Source organism: Antechinus flavipes, chromosome 6, assembly GCF_016432865.1.
Source record: "Antechinus flavipes isolate AdamAnt ecotype Samford, QLD, Australia chromosome 6, AdamAnt_v2, whole genome shotgun sequence".
Lineage (NCBI taxonomy): Eukaryota > Metazoa > Chordata > Mammalia > Dasyuromorphia > Dasyuridae > Antechinus > Antechinus flavipes.
In genome coordinates, this window is record NC_067403.1 from 138,591,367 (window position 1) to 138,614,716 (window position 23,350).

Genomic DNA, 23,350 nt, shown 5'->3' on the forward strand with positions numbered 1-23,350 from the left:
TTATTACTCATATGAAAGAGTGTTCCAAATCATTATTGATCAGAGAAATGCAAATTAAGACAACTCTGAGATACCACTACACACCTGTCAGATTGGCTAAGATGACAGGAAAAAATAATGATGAATGTTGGAGGGGATGCGGGAAAACTGGGACACTAATGCATTGTTGGTGGAGCTGTGAACAAATCCAACCATTCTGGAGAGCAATCTGGAATTATGCCCAAAAAGTTATCAAATTGTGCATACCCTTTGATCCAGCAGTGTTTCTACTGGGCTTATATCCCAAAGAAATACTAAAGAAGGGAAAGGGACCTGTATGTGCCAAAATGTTTGTAGCAGCCCTGTTTGTAGTGGCTAGAAACTGGAAAATGAATGGATGCCCATCAATTGGAGAATGGCTGGGTAAATTGTGGTATATGAATGTTATGGAATATTATTGTTCTGTAAGAAATGACCAGCAGGATGAATACAGAGAGGACTGGCGAGCAGAACCAGGAGATCATTATACACTTCGACAATGATATTGTATGAGGACATATTTTGATGGAAGTGGATTTCTTTGACAAAGAGACTTAACTGAGTTTCAATTGATAAATGATGGACAGAAGCAGCTACACCCAAAGAAAGAACACTGGGAAACGAATGTGAACTATCTGCATTTTTGTTTTTCTTCCCGGGTTATTTATACCTTCTGAATCCAATTCTCCCTGTGCAACAAGAGAACTGTTCGGTTCTGCAAACATATATTGTATCTAGGATATACTGCAACATATCTAACATATATAGGACTGCTTGCCATCAAGGGGAAGGGGTGGAGGGAGGGAGGGGAAAAATCGGAACAGAAACGAGTGCAAGGGATAATGTTGTAAAAAAATTGCCCTGGCATGGATTCTGTAAATATAAAGTAATTATTAAATAAAAATTAAAAACATAATATCATGAAAAAAAACACTAAGAATACAAACACAAGTAAAAAGACAGTCTCTGCTCTCACATAGCTTATATTTTTTTATAACATACAAAAAATTACATTAAAAATATTTTAAATACAATATGTGTCTGCACATCCATACAGTTATTTTGCTGCACAAGAAGAATCAGACTTTGAAATAATGTAAAATTGACTTGAGAAGGAAATCAAAAATGCAGGCGGACAAAACAGAGAATTGGAAATGCTCTGTAGTGGTTCACACTCATTTCCCAGAGTTCTTTCGCTGGGTGTAGCTGGTTCTATTCATTATTGAACAAATGGAACTGATTTGGTTCATCTCATTGTTGAAGAGATCCACATCCATCAGAACCAATCATCATATAGTATTGTTGTTGAAGTATATAATGAATGATCTCCTGGTCCTACTCATTTCCCTCAGCATCAGTTCATGTAAGTCTCTCCAGGCCTTTCTGAAATCCTCCTGCTGGTCATTTCTTACAGAACAATAACATTCCATAATATTTATATACCACAATTTATTCAGCCATTCTCCAATTGATGGACATCCACCCAATTTCCAGTTTCTAGCCACTATAAAGAGGGCTGCCACAAGTATTTTTGCACATACAGATCCCTTTCCCTTCTTTAAGATCTCTTTGGGATATAAACCCAGTAGTAACACTGCTGGATCAAAGGGTATGCACAGTTTGATAGCTTTTTGAGCATAGTTCCAAATTGCTCTCCAGAATGGCTGGATTTATTCACAATTCCACCAATAATGTATCAGTGTCCCTGTTTTCCCACAGCCTCTCCAACATTCTGCATTATCTTTCACGGTCATTCTAGCCAATCTGACAGGTGTATAGTGGTATCTTAGAGTTGCTTAATTTGCATTTCTCTGATTAATAATGACTTGGAGCATCTTTTCATATGGCTAGAAATAGTTTCAATTCCTTTGTCTAAGAATTGCCTATTCATGTCCTTTGACCATTTATCAATTGGAGAATGGCTTGATTTCTTATAAATTTGAGTCAATTCTCTATATATTTTGGAAATGAGGCCTTTATCAGAACCTTTGACTGTAAAAATGTTTTCCCAGTTTATTGTTTCCCTTCTAATCTTGTCTGCATTGGTTTTATTTGTACAAAAGCCTTTCAATTTGATATAATCAAAATTTTCTATTTTGTGATCAATAATGAGCTCTAGTTCTTCTTTGGTCACAAATTCCTTCCTCCTCCACAGGTCTGAGAGGTAAACTATCCTGTGTTCTTCTAATTTATTTATAATCTCATTCTTTATGCCTAAATCAGGAACCTATTTTTACCTTATCTTGGTGTACAGTGTTAAGTGTGGGTCAATGCCTAATTTCTCATAGCTTAAATTTTTGAGTGAAAACAAAACACAGAAGAGAGCTAAGGTATCTATGGGGACAAAGTGAAAAAATTGTCTGGAGAACCAGGAAGACCAGATTAGATGAAAGCAAATAAAGGTTCTGAAAAAAGGAAGAGGGCCTAAGAGTAGAGGCATCTCTAGTATGAAAAAGTTGCTGGGAAAGGAGTAGAAAAGCTGTCTAGAGAATTCAAGCAATGAGCATGTTATAAAGAAAAATAATCATGATAATTCAGAGAGATGGGAATAGTATAACTGAAATATCTAAATAATGGAAGCCTTTTATTTGAATTATCTAGATCACTGGCTCATTTTTCTATCATATTAAAAAAAAAAAAAAGCCTCATCTTGGGATAACAGGAGAAAAACAGAAAGGCTTCTAGAATGTTTTTATCGACCCTGTTAAAAAAAAATCCAGAAAATGAAAAGGCATGGGAGGCTAAGTGTCACACAGGACAGACAGGCAATCCACATCAAAAGAACATAAAAACTGATGAGATCACAGTACTTTTGATCTTATTTGGTCTGAAGTATAAAGTTTCACAGTTACAAAAAGCACAGAGGAATACAGAATCTAATATCTGATGTACTACCTCACTATATGTCAAAAACATAATAAACAAAATCTAGAATAGATTTTATCTTGAGTTCACCTTGATATATATATTTTGTAATTCAAACACCAGTTTACACAACAGGGTAAGGAGGCTCTCAACAGATATTGCCAGTTACTTCTGTGGAGGTGGGGTTGTGAGGGGCAGCCTGGAAGATGATTAACTTTTTCAAAGTTAGTGAGGTCAAACAGGGAAAGGAGGAACGTCCAGCAGCATTCTTAGAAAGACTTCTAGATGCCTATCGCACTTATACTCCAATTGACCCTGAAGACCCTAATAATCGATGGGCCATAATAGTTGACTTTGTGAGTCAATCAGCCCCTGGTATCATAAACTAACTCCAGAAACTTGATGGATTTGAGTGAAAGAACTTGTCTGAACTGGTGGAAGGCCAGAAGGTATACAATAAGGGAGACAAACCACATTTACTCAAAACAAAAAGATGGCTCAAGCAACAGTGGCAGCCCTGTCGGTAGTGAGGGTAGTAGGGATGAAGGATACAAGGAGTCAATCCATTCCTGGGAAGGGCAAAAGGCAGATGGGACTCCCACCTGTAGGTGCAGACCAGTTTGCCTATTTTAAGAAGCGGGGACACACTGGAAGAATGAATGCTCTGAGCAGGGTAATAGAGGACAAGTTCTTGCAACCTACGCTGAATAGGAAGGCCCCTGCTCTGACACACTGCCACTGGACCCCCAGGAGCCAAGGGTCATATTGAAAGTGGAGGGGTCACCCTGTTCCCTTTTTAATAGCTCAGGGGCAACTATGTCTGTTTTAACAGAAACCCTTGTCCCCTTACCAGGAAAATTGGTCATGATCCAAGGAGTCATGCATAGGACAAAGAAAATCCTGTACACCACGTCTCACACACTGGACTTGGGGAACAGAACCGTTACTCACTCTTTTGTTGTAATGCCAGACTGTCCCTACCCTCTTTTAGGCAAGGATCTCTTATGTAAACTACAGGCCACTATAACCTTTGGAGGTGAGTCACCATCCATTGATTTGAACCCCCTCAGCTTTTAGTTTTGTGCCCTCTTTCAGAGGAATCCCCTATCATGCACCCAAGGAGGAGCCACCACAGACTGAATCTTCTGGGACTCTACTAAAAAGCTTTCAGTCTCTTTCCAGACATATGGGCTGAAAATGCTTGTAGCCCATCACCGGCCCATAGTTGTACAACTCTGGTCTGATGCCATGCCAGTAAGGGTCAAACAGTATACCGTCCCTCAACAATCACTTATAAGAATCAAACTACACATAGACAAGCTCAAAACAGCAGGGATCATCCACCTGTGTCAAAGTTTTTGGAAGACTCCCTTACTGCCAGTCTGGAAGCCTGGGTCCAGGGACTTCTGTTTAGTCCAGGATCTGCAGGAGGTAAACAAAGAGGACAGAGACTGTTCACCCTATAGTGCCCAACCCTTATATGCTTCTCTCCTCCTTGGACCCTCTAGACAATAGTATACAGCTTTGGACCTCAAGGATGCTTTCTTCTCTATTTCCCTAGCACCAATCAGTCAACCAATTTTTACCTTCACATGGGAGGATCCAGAGGAACACATAACCCAACAGTTAACTTGGACTCGGTTACCCCAAGGGTTCAAGAACTCTCCCATCTTGTTTGGAGATGTGCTAGCACAGGAATTGCAGGAATATAAGGCCTCGAATGCTGCAGTCACCTTGCTACAATATGTGGATGATCTGCTCCTGGCCACTCATACTTATGAAACATGCAAAGACAATACCCTTGCCCCCCTACAGCTCTCCAACAGAAAGGCTATAAGATGCCAGGAAAGAAGGCTCAGCTCTGCCAAAAGAAAGTGACCTTTCTTGGGTTTTGGTTCAAGAACAGACTATGTCATCTTTCAAACAGCAGAGTTACAGGTATCCTGACAACTCCCACACCAACTAACAAGTACCAGATGCGAGAATTCTTGGATGCAGCCAGTTATTGTCTCCTGTGGATATAGGGTTTTGCTGAACTCGCCCACCCCTTAATACTCCACCTTAGTTAGAGCCAAGGAAACCCTATGGTGGGAACAGGACCGGGAACAGGACCAGGAACATGCTTTCAAACCTCTCAAACAAGCTTTAACTTCTTCCTCTGCACTAGTGCTTCTGGATCTGACCAAACCGTTTTGGCTCTTCACAGCCAAAAAAGGGGGGATAGCAAAGGGAGTTTTGATACAGAGATTGGATTCGTGGGATCAGTCAGTGGCGTATTTGTCCAAGCAATTAGACCTGGTTGCAGCTGGTTGCAGCTGGGTGGCCACCATGTCTCTGATCAGTGGCAGCAGTAACCCTCCTGGTGAAGGAAGCTTCTAAACTGATGTTTGGACAATCTCTAAAGGTATCAGCAGAACATAATCTAGAACAACTCTTACATTCCCCTTCCTCCCTTCTCTCCTCCCTCCTAGGTGGATCTCAAATGCTCATCTTACACATTATCAAACTTTACTCTTAGATACTCCGAGGATTACCTTCACATCCTTAAACCCGCCTACCTTGCTAATCCCTAAGGCAGAAGAGCCTGACTGTTCTAGACTCTTTGCATACTGCCCATCCAGGGCTGGGTGATATGCTGCTTACCCAGCTTGACCTAGTTCTCTTTACTGATGGCAGTAGCCTGGTGGTTAATGGACAGTGCTGTGCAGGGGCAGCTGTGGTATCACAGACCCAAACCATCTGAGCCAAGACCTTACCCCTGGCACCTCAGCACAAAAAGCAGAACTCATTGCCCTCACAAAGGTCCTTACCCTTGCAGAGGGAAAAAGGGTTAATATTTACACCAACAACCATAATGCTTTTGCTACTGTATACATACATGGGTACATTTATCAACAAAAGGGGCTCCTCACCACAAGGGGAAAGGGGAAAAACAAAGGGCAGATATAATCATTCCTAGATGACATCTGACTTCCTAAGGAGATTCCAGTAATATATGTCCCAGTATACTAAAAGGGGGAATTCTCTGTCACTCAAGGAAACATGGCCGCTGATAAAGCCACCAGAGAAGTCTCACTACAAGAATTAATCTGTTGCTTGCTGGGGATTAAAAGGAAGAGAGAAACTCTCCAACCCCCTAAACCTGAATATTGCCCCAATGATGCTGAAGGAACTGAAGACATTAATGAATAGAGATGAACCAATGATGGGAAAGTTGTCCTATCTAGAGCATTAGGCTTCCCATTTATAACTAAAATGCATGCCCTGACACACATGGGAAGCACAAAGTTGTATGATTTTTCTTCCTTCCAGGGCTAAAAAAGGATTACAGAGACCACTTCCTGTTGCTGTCTAACCTGTGCAAAGCTCAGGCTCCACCAGTTTCTGCTAAGCACCCCAGGGGACAGACACCCGGAGAACACTGGGAAGTGGATTTCACCAACAAGGAAGACCAACAAGGGGGTCATCAGTTCCTCCTTGTCTTCAATGACACATTCTCTGGCTGGCTGGAAGCCTTCCCTGTAAAGTCTCAAAGTGCCATGATGGTTACTAAGAAACTCATCACTGAGTTAATCCTCAGATTTAGCTTACCCATGTGGCTTGGATCAGACAATGGATCAGTCTTCGTCTCCCAAATCAATCAAAACCTAGCCAAAGCAATTGGGTTTATGCAGTGACAACATCATGCATATCGGCTCCAGAGTTTGGGACAGGTAGAAAGAATGAATAGGACCTTAAAGGAGCATATTGCAAAGCTCTGCACTGAAACTGGCAAGAATTGGGTGAGCCTCCTTCCCTTTGCTCTCTTTAAGCTAGGAGTACACTAAATCCCATTACCCTGCATACATCTCCATATGAGGTCTTGTTTGGGGCACCCCATCCATTATCCTCCGGATGGTCCTTTCGTCTAGCTATGATGTTTCTAATGATTCACTCTTTAAATTCTTATAGGCCCTGAAAGAGGTCCAGGAGGCAATCTGGGCAAGTATCGTGCCACCACACAAATATTCCAAGGCACTGCTCTGGTTCCAGACCTTGAGCCCAGAGATTGGGTGCTGACTTGTAAGTTTCCTTGGAGACTCGCTGGATGGGTCCACATCAAATAACCTTACCAACACCTTCAGAGATTAAGGTGACTGGACGAAAGACTTGGATCCACCAATCTCATGCCAAATCCACCCTTTTCCCCCAGCACTCCTTCCTCAGACTGATCATGCACACATTCCTGGCCCCTTTTCTTCTTGCTTCTCCTATCCTGGGCTTCAGCAGATCTGCTGGGTCACTCCAACCATTACTTACCTCGTGGATATACTTGGGATGATAGTGCATACCCTGACAGGAGAAGCAGTTGCCTTTGTAACATCAGTTGCACAACCTCAATTAACCTTAGACATATGCCAAATTCTTGGACCCACCTGGAATTATCCTTGGGCCATAAAGCTTGGTTGTGAGCCTGATAGATGTCCACCTTTGTTCCCAAACATGACCCCACTGAATGTCAAGGAGAGGGGTAGTATCATTGCAGTAGTTGGGGGTGCGAAACAGTAGTTGATTGGGTCTCAAAAGGCAATTGGGATCTGTTCCTGGAGTTCAGATGGCTAAAACCACCCCCACAGTATACTGCCCCTAGTAAATGCAATTCAGTCCAGGTCCCCTTGAAGGACTAGATAAGCTCACAGGGGTAGATTGGAAGGATGTGGGGGCATAAGGTTTTATGTTTTAGGAAGAGACCTGGGGTCTCTTTTCACCATCCAGAGGAAATCCTTGCCCAGACATGAGACATCTGTCGGTCCAAACATAATTTTTAACCCTTTACCCCCATCCATGCCTCCTCAACCCTCCCACTATTCACAAAAAGAGTTGATGGCACTCAAGAAACAGCCCTGACCTGGTGCCCCAAATACCTGTACAATTTCTCTTACATCAACAAATCCCATGTTGGATATTTTTGATCCCCCCAGGAGCTGCCACATAAAACTTTCTTTTCTGCCCTAGACAGGGTACACCACCTGTTAAACCAAATCAACCCTACCTTAGCGGCTCAACTCTGCTCCCCCTTATTTTGTAGGAATAGGATTAAACACCTCCTGGGGCACTGATAAACATTCTGTTAGGAACTATTCCCTTTCAGATGAACACCTTCCTCTGGAGTATAGCATATATGTACCATGACTTACTTTATGGGGTAGGGATGTGTTTGAAATTTATGTCCCACAGGCGCGGGCTCCTACTTTGTCTGTAACACTGGGCCTAACGACCTGTGTTGGAGGTTATACCCTAATAGAGAACACTCTCCTGAATTATGCATTCTAGTTTATGTCTTACCCCAAGTTTATCTGTATTTCTAAGGAGGCCATTGAGGAACATTTCAGCCCTTTGTCTCAGATGAGAAGGGCAGCTCTTATCCTAGTTCCATTATTGGTTGGTCTGGGCGCAGCCAGATCCGATGGCTGCCTTCATTCTGGCAATAATCAACTCCTTGCTTTAGGAGCTCAGGTGGACTAAGATATCAGGGAGTTAGAAAACCAAATTTCATTTTTGGAAACTTCCCTAAACTCTCTGGCCGAAGTTATTCTGCAAAATCACAGAGGTCTGGAACTCCTATACCTAAAGCAGGGAAGTCTCTGCATGGCCCTGGGAGAGACATGTTGTTTCTATGCCAATAACTTTCTATACTGGAAGATAGGGAGACTGCTAGGTGTCAGACCATGTCTTGGTATCAATCACTTTGTAACTGTTCCCCCTGACTCACTTCTCTCATAACTTCCCTACTGTGACCCATATTTTTTGTTCCTTCTCGCATTACTCATTGCCGCCTGAGGGGCCTCATCACTTATATCTGCAGACATATACAGGCCATGAAGCTTTTTGTTGCCCATTCCACTTACAGATCTTTGGCTTCAGATAAATCTACCCTGTAAAGGATCATACAAGAAAAAAAGGAGAATGAAGTAGTCTGAAGCTGAGACACCCCACCCCCACCCCTTATAATTTACCAACTCCCTTGTTGTTCTTTTCAGATGACCTGTTTTCTAATAAGTAGGCAACTAGTAGATGCCAAAGATATTTCCTGTTTCCCTCCCTTTAGCATAGTGCATAGCCAGATTTTCCTTATATATGTACTTTATTGTTACTTGTAATCAATAACTGTCAAACAACTCATCTGTGGTTGAGTTACATCCTGCTAACCTTTGCTACCTGGCAGGATGTGAGCCCTTTTGTAATTAATCCTAATTTGAAACATACTTTTGGTTTTTGCCTTTATATACTCAGCTCTTAGGTAGGGTCAGGGCTGAACTTTCTGAGTTGCATCTCAGGGTTCAGTCACTGGTTGGCTAATAAACGCTCTTAAACATAATTTGGTTTGGCTGTGTGGTCAATTTATCATGCTGGTCCATTTCAATATAAATAATAATATTAAATATATAAATGTATATTAAAATTCAGTTATATATTCAAGAACATTAACCCAACATGATTTAATGTGTGCACTGGGAGGATAAAATAGTCAAGAATTTGCAAACATGAGCAAACATAATTGCTCAGTAACATGAAGTCAGAATGCACTTAAGATACAGCATCAAAATCTGAAGAAGTCAGTGCAACATACAAGTAAAGTAAACACTCATAATTCAATCATCAAATGTGAAAACATGTACTACTGATCCTGTTATTGCCATTCTAGCTCTTGGATGGAAGGGTAATAAATGGCCATTGGAAAAGTTTGCGTCTATTCTCGTTTCATATCAATATTAATAAGAATGTACTTTTATTTACTGAATGATAGGCTCTGAAATCCACATTAGTCAAAATTGTATTATCTCAATCCAATTGCAGACACCATAAAAATATCTTCCTTAATTTTTTCTTAAAGATCAAAACCCATAAATCAATATTTGTAAAAATAAAATTTTCTAGTATAAAATTAACAAATAATAAGATGTAATTTATGACAGAAAAACACTGTTGGCTTTAGAAACTTTTTAATATAAGCAATGAATCTCTTTGCTTTTTATAATCCTCATGCCCTGAAACTAGCAAAATAGCATCTCAAATGAGTTCATAGTAAAAGATGGTTGATTTGATATCAAATTAAGGAATTTATACAAGTTTCCTCCTTCCTCCCATTATTTTCAGTTAAAAAAAAAGGAGAATAAGGAAAGGATTATTGACAGTACCAGCTACCCTCAACTTAACTTTAACTGTGAGATGACCATTCTTGTTCATTAAAGAATAGCGAAGAACTTAAATCAATGGTCAAGTCTTCCCTGTCCAATTTCCCTTAATTTATGAAATTCTTCTCAAGGTAATTCATTTGTAGACCCATGGGAACTTGCCACAGCTTTCAGTTAAGAGGATAATTTACGCTAATAAGACACTTTATGCTAATACCCTCTCAGAGTTGTATTTTAAATCAACAAAAGGATTTTTTTTTTAGCCTTATTTGTGCCATGGATTGCATTGACAGGTTGTTGAAATCTTGAATCCTTCCCTCAAAAAAATTAAAAAAAAAAATACATGGGATTTACAAAGGAAACCAATTATACTAAAACACAATTTTTAAAAATATCAAAATACAAGTTCATAGACCCCAAGTAAGGTGGATCACTCTTCCTAAGTCATTAGATGTTAAGGACTGCATATGCCTAAGTGTGAAGGGGCAGATCAATTCTCTAAAATCCCCCACATCTGAGAATCAAAACACCCATGAAGGAATTGCAAATAAGCTTTTATTGACGCAGATGTTGCTTAAAGATTGGGAATGAGGCAAGGGAGAAGAGGAGAAGGTCCCAGAATGCATTAGTCTCTTTGTATCATTATCATCCTCTTACATGAAGGGATCTACTCTGCTGGTCAGAATTAGATTCCCAGCAGCCACTAGCAGGTTGCACCCATAACAACTACAGATCCTCCTTTGGGTATCTGCAGATGTGTGAAGACAACTTCAATGGTCATTTCCTCTTTTCTCTATTCCTGAAAATAGATATACAAGGAACACAGAAGGAAGGAAAAGAAAGATATCATTCCATCCAAATAAGGATCACTTTGAGAAAAGTAAAGTTCATTTCTCCTCCATTTCAATTTTTAAGTTCTACTATATTTCTCTTTATCCTGGAGGAATAATTCACATTATTCTCAGTCCAGGTAGCTATGAGATTTGATTGGAAATCAAAGGAACAAATAGGACCTAAGAAGGGATTCTGACAGCATGGGAACAGAACAGGAATTGCTATTGATATATCTGACTTTCTTTAAGTCTCAACTAAAATTATATCTTTTATAAGAAGCCTTTCCCAACTCTTCTTAATTCCAGAGTTTTCCCTCTATTAATTATTTTCTATTTATCTTGTATACAACTAGTGTATATGTGTGTGTGTGTGTGTGTGTGTGTGTGTGTTTGTTTGTTGTTTCCCATATTAGATTGTAAGCTTTTTGAGAGACATGATTATCTTTTGCCTCTTTTTGAAGTCCTATTATTTAGCACTGGAAATAGGTACATAATAGCAATTTAATTTAGCACTTACTAAATGTGAATTGACTGCATACTGAATGACATTTGTTCTTTCAATGGTAGATTTCTGATGTAGACTTTATATCTTGTAACCTCAGACAGAAACTGATTTTTATGAAGATAAAAATACGATTAGATAATATAACACAAGAACTTATCTTTGGGATCTCTAGTTCAAGTAAAAAAAACAGTAGATCAATAAGTTCCTGTAAGATAATCAAGATTTGCTACCAAGGAAGCAGATTAAAACTGCAGGCTATAATAGTGACTTGTTTATAGATTATACATAGCAATTCAATTCCAAAATAGTTGTAAAAATAAGAATTCCACAAATAAGAAAATTAACAAAACTTAAGAAATCACATTTATATAAGGGAAACAAAAATAGCTGTCAAATTTTTAAAAATAGTCTTCTTGATGAAATAGCTTTTATTTTATTTATTTATTTGTTTGTTTTTGCTGAGGCAATTATGATTTGCCCAGGGTCACACAGCTAGGAAGTGTTAAGTGTCTGAGGTCACATTTGAACTCAGGTCCTCCTGACTTCAGAGCTGGTGCTCTATCTACTGGGCCATCTACCTGCTCCAACAGAATAGCTTTTAACATGATACTTAGAAGAGGATATCTTAAATGCCAGACAGATGTTAACCAAGTGTACATTGGTTATTAGCACCAAGCTATTATTGAAGGCTTTATTTTAATATCAGGTTACTTGGGGAGCAAGAGGGAGGCTAGATAAGACATGCAGATCAATCCCAGAGACTATCAGGTCAATTTAGGTGGTTTAAGGTTTTCTTGGATAGAAACCATTACTGGATCAATGTCAAAACCAAATTAATTAGTGAAATATAACCAACATATTTTTCAGGTAGAAAATACAATATTTTCAAAAATCATTGTTTTATCCCAGACTGTATATACTCTAAGTCTAGTTTTTCTCATTTAAAATTTCTCAGACCTTGGTGGGAAACATAAAATGTTTCAAAGGCTATCAGCCTCAATATTAAAGAATGTTTCTGTCAATGACCACTGGTAAAAAAAAAAAAAAAGCATCTAAAATAATGGTGATTCCTGGAGAAGAATCCTATTTTAGTCCCACCAATAATAAAATTTCAATTAAAAATAACCTAAACTTATTGGAAATAATAAAAAGAAATAATATGTGAAATCACTACTAAGAATGTTAGATTAGGTTAAAGTTAAACAAATACAATATACAATGCAAAAGGAAAGAATTAGTTCATATTTAATTTTAACTTTCACTTCCATGAATAATAATGATAAAAACAACTTAAAAATTTGCAGAAACAAAGTGTTTCCTTGTATGTAAAATTAAAAGGTCACACTAGACCAAAGCTTCTTAAATTTTTTCCACTTGCAACCTTTTTGCCAGAGAAATTTTTACATAACCCCAGATACACAAGTATATAAAACAGGTATACAAATCAAACATTTACTGATAACAAATCATAAAGAAATTTTTTACAATTTTTACAACATTCTTCGATGTACATATAATTTTATCATTTATTAAAGACAAAAGCAAATTTGCCTACTAATGAGATGTATGTGCTTATTTATTTTTATATAAATTGTTAAATCTTGGCAGAATATCTGATACTTCTTATTTTGTTGCCAAATTTTTTGCAATCCCCACAATCCAGGACCTCATATGTGGTCATGATCCACAATTTAAGAAACTTTGCACCTCTAAGATGACCTTTTAGCTCATGATTTTATGATTACATAGGAAAAAGGCTAAGGCATTGAGATGGAGTAACTAAACAAAAGCATGGAAAATTTTGAAATGAGTCGAGGAAGGCAATTGTTTGAGAGAACCAAAAGTTACATTTCAACAAGTAAAATTTAGTAGTTAATTGAGCTTAGAAACATTAAAATATATGTGAATATATATTAAAAGAGAAAATACAAACAAAGAAAAGAAAGTAAAATACTCACCCTCTTCTGGACTTACTGCTGCAGGCAAATTGCTCCAATCAAGGGTCCAGTTGGGGCAAGGGTGGGGAGAAAACTTCGCCTCAATGCCTTTTTTCTAGAAAGTGAAAGATGTCTTTTCCACATCAATATATTAAAATATTGTATATCTTACATTGTCAATGCAGGATTACCTATATTAATAAAAGGAAATACAAACAGTCCAAGATAACAAGTAACTGATAGATCACTTATAAGATTATTTGTGAAAACATGGTATTTTTTTTCCCTACAGCACTTACCTTCCTAATTATATTTTGCTTAGGCTAATATTAAAATTAGTGCACATTTTCTGAGAATGCACTGATGGCAGGAATGTTCTATCTAAAAACATCTTTAGTAACAGGGAGAACCAAGATAAGGAAGAAATGTATTGGGGAGGAAAAAAAATCAAAAACTGACTATCATGTGGTTTTGCAAATTAGTAACACAAGAGGGCAATCTAAGGAGGACTTGCTAGTGTCCCAAGCAAGGTCTCTGCCTTTAAACAATCTCCTCCAACTACTCTGCATTCAATTTAACAATAAAAGATATTATTTAATTTAAGGCCTAATAGAGTATATAGGAATCACCACCTAAAAAGTAAATTCCCTTGGGAAAGATAAATATTACCAGTCTTTTACACTTTAGTGTGAATTAGATTGTGTATTTATTTCCTGCAAACATTAAGACTAAATGAATAAAGTATTCTGAAATGAATGGGAAGGTGGGTGTGGGGCAGCACCCAGAGTGGGGTATATTTTGTTAAGAGTCTAGAAGTAAGAGACAGACTTTAAGTATGGTAAGTCAGGTGCAATGTTACCATGAAAGACTCTTGGTAATCAATGGATGTGGAAGCACTAAGAAACTAAAAAGGAGGTAGAACCAAAAGAAGCTGTAAGATCTACAAGGAGAAAAGAGCCAAATACATCTTTTCTTAATTAGTGACTGTACAGATTTATATGACTACAGAGATATTACACACACACACACACACACACACACACACACACACACTCTTATCAGCTCCTATAAATAATATATATCAGCTTTTAATGTCTAAATATTTAATATTGATCTGACATAAAAAGTAACAAAAATATTCAGCAAGAAAAATAATAAACAAAATGTGTATTAATATAAATAAATAATAATGCCAAATAATAATGAATAATGCCAAATAGTTATATTACAGTTAAATTATTCTCATACCAGAGCCTATTTTTGAAATTAAAATTGCGCATCTATACTGAAAATAAACATAAAAGCTAAACAGTGATCCAAAATGATAAAAATTTAGTGCTTATGAGAATATCTAGTCTAATAAAAATGGGCTTGGACCTGGAATCCAAGTTTCATGACTGTTGGTTCAGTGATCTTCTTTCCTCATTATTATAACAGCTACCACTTTAAAGAAGGAAATAAAGGGTTTCTTTCATATTTTGACAAAATTTTACTACCTTTTAAATATATAATTCACTGACTATTGCTAAAATTTATTTTTGTTTATTGCTTTTTCTCCATTTACAAATTAATTTTATGCACAGAAAACCTGAATTTTTGGGGGTTCATTACAGTGCTCTTGTATGCAACTGGCAAGCACAACAAAGCCAAAGCAAAATTATACAATTTTCAATTGGTCCAAAATGAATCACTAAATAAAAAATTTCACATTTAGCAATTAATAGCTACAGATGAATATAAATTTCATTGGGCAGATATGTGAAAATAACACTAACCAAATTAATTTTTCTGAGAATGAACCATTTTCAAATTCCCCAGGAGACTAAAAGGTAACAGTTTTATTCCTGGATATTCTCTAATCGATATGACAATATTAAAAACAATCAAATCCAAAATATTACTTTTATGGTGTCATTTAAATAGAATAGAGCATAAAAAGCTTAGCTACAGGGACATGGTGATAGCATCAATTTCAGGGGACATTAACCCTTTCCCAATCCATGTGATAGACACAATCATCCTCTAGCTTCATTTGTATCATGAGATTCAGATTGATGACACCAAATTACTTCACATAATAACTACAATTCAAATAAATCCTCAACTAATCTTCAAGTCAATAGAAAAATATTTTTTTCTGCACTCTTTAAGAGTAACAAAAATAAAAGCAAATTTGTGAAATCTTCACTCTTTATAATGGAGGAAATTGATTCAGCTCTATGGAAAGTAGGAAGAACTTTGGAGTTGTAAGTAGGGAGGTAGGTTCTGGTACTATCTGTCAATAGGTCTATAATCCATTGAGTCTGTTTCCTCATTTGAAAAATGAGGGAATTTAGCTAAATGGCCTTTCACATCCCATTTCAGCCCTAGATCTATGATCTTATAAACAATAAATAGCTTTGTTAACACTTACAATGTAGTATTAGAAACAATTTATAGAAATAAAACTTAAAAAAAAAAATACTGAGTCAAAAAAAAAAAAAACAACAAAAAAACCCAGACATCTTGAAAACTGAGCTCATTTACTATCTATTACTGGGTTTTGATAGGCCTGCTGACCACTAATCAATCAGCAAAGCATTTATTAAATGCTTACTAAGTGCCAAGCACTGTCCTAAGTGCAAGGGATACAAAGGAAATCAGAAACTGTCTCTATGATCAAGGATGCCATAAAAAATGACTATAGCCAGTCTTGCAACAAGAAATTTTCAGATGAAAACAATATAGCTGATTAAGTTGACTACTTATAGGATTATCATGTTATATATTCAGAATGGTATACAGGAATGCAAGGAAAGAAAGAAATGAAAGAAATATGAAAGAAGGAATATAAGAGACCATGGAGAAAGAAAGGGAGGAATGAAGGAGTCTGAATATAAAATACTTTTGTAAGTTTAAGGAATATCAAAATTCAGTGAAACCAAAAGAAAAATCAAAAAATTTGTAAAAAGTAACCAAGATTAAAATTTTAACTAATAAGAAGAGTAAAACCAATAAAACTTTGGTGTAGGGGGAAGGGGTCAAAATGTTCATCAAGAGAATACAAACATTTTCAAAGATTAAGACTCTTCGTATAACCATTTAATTACCATTAGTTTGGAAATGGTTGGCCTTGGTCCTCCAATAAAATGTAAGCAGTTTTTCTCCTCCATTTTAGGATTCTCACTTAAAATTGGTGGCTGCTTATCCAAAATGGGTAGGAGGTCTGATAACTGAAGAAACTGTAGCCTGCATTTAGCTGCAGCTCTTTTTACTCCAGGCACTTCCTGAACTTTCTGGTACCAATAAGCTATCCGAGGTAAATGTGAGAGAATTCCACAGCACTTCTTCCAGATGTGAGCCTTAAAGGAAAAGTAATAACACTCAATCTCACTTTCCAGCCATGCATTATTTAATAGAACAAAATGAGGACAATTCCAACAACTGGTTATCCCACTGGTCCTATTTCTTCATCTGTAAAATGAGGGGAGGGTGAACTAAATGATCTAAAAATTTCCTTCTAACCCTAAATCTGAAATTGTAATGATTTTTGGTATGCTAAGAGAAATCTTATTTTGAAGGGACTAACATAAAAGAGTCAAAAACTATCTTTTAAAAACTGGAAATACAAATTTCCTAACCTTTTTTTTTTAAGAAAACTAATTTTTAAAGTATAATGGGGAAAAAACCTAAAGAATTTTTTATTGTAAATAAATTTGAAAAATATTTCAAAATACATGCAAAAATAATTTTCAACGTTCATCAAAACATGTTCCAATTTTTTTCTCCTTCCCTACTTCTTTCTTCCCCTAGATAACTAATAATCCAATAGCAGTAAACATGTACAAATCTTCTAAACATATTTCTACATTTATCATGCTGCACACAAAAAAATCAGATCAAAAGGGGAAAAAAGGAGAAAGAAAAAACAAGCAACCAATAACAACAATAAAAAATGTTTAAAATACTATATTGTGATTCACATTCAGTCCTTTCATTGTTGAATCACTTCATTGTTGAAAAGAGCCAAGTCCATCACAGGTGATCATCATATAATCTTGTTGTTGCTGTTGATTCTTCTCATTTAGCATCAGTTCATGTCTTTCCAAGCCTTTCTGAAATCAGCTTGCTGATTGTTTCTTATAAAACAATATTAATTCTATTACATTCATATATCATAACTTATTCACCTCCCCAACTAATGGACATTCATTCAGTTTCTAGTTCCTTGCCACCAGAAAAAAAGGGCTATTATCAACATTTTGGCTCCAGTAGATAGGTTTCATAACTCGCCCAAAGGGCAGTGTCTGGTGCAAGCAATTCCAATATCTTTAGACAATCACCAGGTGATGTGGAGACATCCAGAAAGTGGAGAATGGAAGGGACTAGACAGACTAACCGCTTGGGGCAGAGGGCTAACTTGTATTTCAACAGATGGAGAAGGAACCCTTTGAGTGCCAACGAGCTGTATCTGCTTTATCTATCAGAGAGAGATAGAAAAAGAGAAGATCCTCAAAACAAAGGAGAAGACTCAAGAAACATCAGATGGTTCCATCGCTGACTGTGCCCACTACTGAAATAGACCGGTAGTTAACCCATTCGTATGGCAATTAACTCATGAACATCAAAAATAAGTGTCAATGAGACTGATGCAGAACTTCAAAACCTGCAGGAATCATTGGATTCCCAAGACTTGTACAAAACAATAAAGAATGTAACAAGTGGAACTAAAAGAACTGTGTATACAATAACAGCAATATTATTTTAAGGAAAACATTGAGTTCTTCTTAAATCATTAAATCTTCTCAAATCATTCTAATATAAATACTCAAATTAACTACAAATGTCCTATGAAAGATGTTATCTACATCTAGAGAAAGAACTGATACACATATACATGTACATATGTACGTATGTGTGTGTGTGTATGTGTGTGTATTTATATATAGACGTATTTGTGTTTAAGGGTAATTATCTCTAAGATGGGGAGAGAGAAACAAAAACAAAGTAAATGTAAAAGGAATAGTAAGTTGTACATAAGAGATCTATAGTTTCAGTGCAAGCTTTTTTAAAAATTCCATTTTGTTATGGAAATGCTTGCTTTATTTCTTAAGTTCAGAGTAAAACACATTAAATTTCTTAAGACAAAACACTTTATCAACTACTTATTGCAATAGTTGATTCTGTAAATATTTTTTATCCATTTTTTAAAAAGAATAATTAAGATAACAATTATTTCCTCTGGTATCTTTTTGTACATTTTTTACAAATGTAAATTTTTTTTTACAATTTGTAAATTTTTGTAATTTTTCACAACTGTAAATTTTTTACAATTTTATCAGATGCTTTCTAAGAATATGATATTATCCCCAGTGAAACACATATTATATCCTGAGAAACAAAAATACTTGTCCTGACCTGTCACTGTGGGCTCTATATCTACCATTCCTGATATCATTTAAATTAAAATTTTTATATCTTTTCCAACTCTACAAAAATGGAAATGTCTAAAGTTGCCTTACCAGAAATTGATGAATACAGGGCAAAAGGACTAGATCAGCAAGGGTAAAATAAAGTCCTTCTGCAAAAAGGTGGTCCAGAGGTGGCAGGTCTGAGGTTTGCATTTTCCTTATGTGCACAGGTTCCCGAATGGTCTCAGAAGGAGCTTCCTCAACTTTGAGTCTAGATAATGCCACCATGAGTTCTAAGCTCTCTGCAGGAGGCTTGGCGCTTTCTCCAAGTGCTTCTTGGTGCCAAGAGTCAGTACTCTGTTTGGGTCCTTCTGACTCCTGCTGCTTCTTTAGCTTTAGCCTACGAATTTTGTCATCATTATGCACTCTCACAGGCTCCCTGAGCTTCTTCTCCAGTTGCAGTATTTCCTCTGGGATAGGGAGCTCTAATTCAGGAGGTTCATTTAGGAACTTCTCCACAGCCAGTGGAATGCTGAGCTCACAGAGTCTGGTCCACTGACTAACCTGAAAGAAAAGAAATACTATAGGATGAGTCTTGAGTAGTAAGTAACAGACTGAAATAAAGAAAAAGACAAAACTAATTCTGAGGAGTTGCAGAGTATATCTACATTAGATTTTAAAGGCAAAGAGTCATATCCCAAAGTTTTCCATATATGTTGCATTCCTAAAGCCTGAGCCCATTAGAAAGCAACATATGAAAGGTTTTGCCTACATGATTTCTGGCTCTCTCTAGATACTTTAAAATGGAAAGTCACTTCACATTTAGTTTTTACTCATCATCATCATTAACAAAATCCACAAAAGTGATCTTACAAATGATTACAACTTACTTATTTCTTACAGTACTTACAGATGCTTTCTAAGAATATGATATTATCCCCAATGAAACACATATTATATCCTGAGAAACAAAAATACTAATCCTGATCAGGTAACAGGTACCTGGTCACTGTGGGCTCTGTATCTACCATTCCTGATATCATTTACAACTTACTTCTCATACTACTCCCCTAAAAAAAAAATCATTAAAAAAACATCTTATCTTGGCAGGCCAGAAATCTAAGTCATCCTGAACATACACATTTTCCTCATTCATGTTTTCATGCCAAGTTTCTCTTAATTTTATGCCTACCCTTTCTTTTTTTTTAATAACTTTTTATTGATATGGGTAATTTTTTACAGCATTATCCCTTGCATTCACTTCTGTTCCGATTTTTCCTCTCCCTCCCTCCACCCCTTCCCCCAGATGGCAAGCAGTCCTTTACATGTTGAATGGGTTGCAGTATATCCTAAATACAATATATGTGTGCAGAACCGAACAGTTTTCTTGTTGCACAGGGAAAATTGAATTCAGAAGGTATAAATAACCTGGGAAGAAAAACAAAAATGCAAGCAATTTATATTCATTTCCCAGTGTTCTTTCTCTGGGTGTAGCTGCTTCTGTCCATCTTTGATCAATTAAGACTCTCTTTATCGAAGAGATCCACTTCCACCAGAATACATCCTCAAACAGTATTGTTGTTGAGGTATATAATGATCTCCTGGTTCTGCTCATTTCACTCAGCATCAGTTCATGTAAGTCTCGCCAGTCCTCTCTGTATTCATCCCGCTAGTCATTCCTTACAGAACAATAATATTCCATAACATTCATATACCACAATTTACTCAACCATTCTCCAATTGATGGACATCCTTTCATTTTCCAGCTTCTAGCCACTACAAACAGGGCTGCCACAAACATTTTGTATGCCTACCCTTTCCCACAAATAATGAGGGCACTGATTAAAGAGTGTAACCCAAGTTGACATGTGGACTATTATACTGACTATTCCTACATTTGCTCATATTGAACATCTCCAATGTCTTGAGAATCTGCAAAGTATTATTTTTTTCATCATGCCTAAAGCCTCACGGGCAAAAAAATGTCCCAACCCATTTAATTTTTCTATAAATTCTTTAAAAGAAGTAAAGCAGAAGTATAGAATATATAAACAGGTAGGGCTACAGACACACACACACACACACACACACACACACACACACACACACGCATGTACATGTAAGTTCAAATCCTGTCTCAAAACACTAATTGTGTATAATCTGAACCATGGCACCCAGCCTTTCTCAGTTTAAGTTTTTTCAACCGTAAAAAAGTTTTAACACAAGCCCCTACTTCCCAGGATTTTTGTGAGGCTCAAATGAGGCAACATGTGTAAAGTACTTTGTAAGCCTTAAACTGCTATAAAAATGCTAGCTAACTTTTATTATCATGTATAGTGGGTAATGTCATGGACTTGGAGTCAGGAAGACCTGGATTCAAATCCTGTCTTATAAGGTGCATGACATGAGACATGGCACTTAATTTCTCTTAATCATACTTTCCTTATCTGTAAAATGGCGATGGTAATACCTGTATTACTTAACTCAAAAGATTGTTGTGAGTTTCTAAAGAGAAATATAATGAAGAGCTTGGCAAATTGTAAAGCACTACATTATTATCAATGAAATAAGCATTTACTAAACAGATGGTAATTAATAGGGATACAAAGACAAAAATGAAAGACTTTCTGCCCACAAGAAGTTTGTATTCTATGAGACAAGACACATATAACTCTATACCACTATACTATATTAACATGTATATATATATATATATATATATATATATATATATATATATATATATATATATATATGGAATGTAGGGTGGGTTAAAGGGAAGACTAGTACCGTGGCAGTGAAAGCTGCCAAGATGTTTTCAGGGATACTCTCTATATTTGGTGTCCACCTGATCTGCCTAAGAATCTGTAGAATGCACAGTAGCCACACAATGGTAAAACATTTTGGCAGATGGGCTAAACCAGGAAGAGGACAACTAAGAGATCTCAAACTCTGGTGAATTAGGAGGGTGTCTATCCCAAGCATGTAAAGATTTCTCCTGGTGGAATGGGCAGATGAGAACAATTTGTTCTAACAGCCATGAAGGCAGATACACTGGAGTATGGTTAGACACTGAGAAGTCATCCACTGTATCTCAAGCCATCATCAAGCATCTTGAATCTGTCCTGCCAGTGGACTTAAATGATTCTGGAAGAGAGTAAGGCTGGCAACTTGGTGCAAAAAACAGAAAAGATATGACAGTGGTGAAGACAATGTGTCGCACAGAGTGCTGGACTGATCACAGACTATTCCTCTCCAAGCTAAATATTTACATTCAACAAAAGCGGCACCAAGGCAAGATAGACTAGTCAACCAGTAGACTATATTTCAACAAAGAGCACTTGTCTAATCACTTAGTGGAAAAATTGGAAGTGGAAAAAGAGAAGAGAGCTTTCAGAGATTTGGATAAAACAATGCATTTACTCATTTGGGCCAGAACATTCACAAATATCAAGACTGATTTGATAAAAATTCTGGGGAAATTCATAAGAAAGAAATAAAAGTGGGAAGAAGAAAAATTTAGAACACAAAGTTTGAGAAAAATGTATGTTAAAAACTATCTTTACAAGTATTTGAAAAAATAAAATATTAGTAGAAATTTAAAAAAAAATGAGCAGCAGGCAGATTTCAAAAAAACCTGGAAACTTATATGGACTGATGCTGAGTTAAGTGAGCAGAACCAGGAGAATAATATACATAGTAATAGCAATATTGTACAGATGATCAACTTTGACAGATTTTGCTCTTCTCAGCAATACAAGGATCTAAGATAATTAAAAAAGACTCTTGATGGAAAATGCTATCCACATCCAGAGAAATAACTATAGTGCCTGAATGCAAATTGAAGAAACTATTTTTACTTTTTTGTTTTTTTTTTCTTTCTCATGCTTTATCCTTTTTGTTCTCACTCTTCTTTCATGTGACTAATATGGAAAAAAGTTTAATATGATTGTATACATATAACTTATATCAGACTGAATGCCATCTTGGGAAGGGGTGAAGGAATGGAGGGTGGAAATCAAAATCTTATAAAAGTAGATATCAAAAACTAATAATTTTTTTAAAAGTAAAGTACAGGTAAAGGTTAGAGAAAAGGCGAAAGAAAGCCAATAATAACAATCCAAAGTGCTCTTGTGATGCCTTGAAGGAATATTGGTAGAGCCACTGTGATTAGTGATAAAGACATGAACCTAGAGTGATGGGCTGAACGCTTCCATAATGTTCTCAACAGACCAACATCAATCAGTAGCTTAAGCCACTAACCATATATCTCAGTTTCTCTTTAGCTCAGTTTCCAAGAGAAGAGATTTTTGAATGCCATTAGCACTTCTTTCCTGTACCAAAGCACTTGGCGCTGACTGTATTCCAACTGAGATTTACAAGTTGGGGAATTCATTGTTCACACAAAAGCTGACTGAAATTTTCTGGGTTATATAGCAAGGGGAGATTATCTCTGGAGGAGTTCAAGAAAGCCTTCACTGTCCACTTCTACTAGGGTAAACAATAACCTGTCCTGTTACAATTACAAGAATTTCTCTCTTAGTTCAATGCTGGCAAGATTCTTGCCAGAGTCCCCCTTCATCTGATTCTTTACCTAGAAGATGGTCATCCACCACTGTGGCTTTAG

The 23,350-nt window shown here is 36.7% G+C and overlaps 1 protein-coding gene and 1 long non-coding RNA gene across 3 annotated transcripts in view; one reads left to right on the forward strand and one right to left on the reverse strand.

Annotated features, from left to right (window-relative positions):
* GSTCD (glutathione S-transferase C-terminal domain containing) overlaps positions 1 to 23,350 on the reverse strand; it is a 174,518-nt gene that overhangs the window by 132,363 nt on the left and 18,805 nt on the right. The window contains exons 3-5 of one of the 2 annotated variants that reach the window (XM_051967431.1): positions 18,835 to 19,287; positions 16,423 to 16,674; positions 13,355 to 13,448 (exon numbers count right to left, since the gene is read on the reverse strand). In XM_051967431.1, the coding sequence (XP_051823391.1) occupies positions 13,355 to 13,448; positions 16,423 to 16,674; positions 18,835 to 19,287 (799 nt within the window). The remainder of the gene's footprint in view (positions 1 to 13,354; positions 13,449 to 16,422; positions 16,675 to 18,834; positions 19,288 to 23,350) is intronic. The other variant, XM_051967432.1, reaches the window with a different exon arrangement.
* Positions 1 to 23,350, forward strand: part of LOC127542019 (uncharacterized) — a 236,787-nt gene that overhangs the window by 78,952 nt on the left and 134,485 nt on the right. The gene's annotated exons all lie outside the window — the stretch shown is intronic.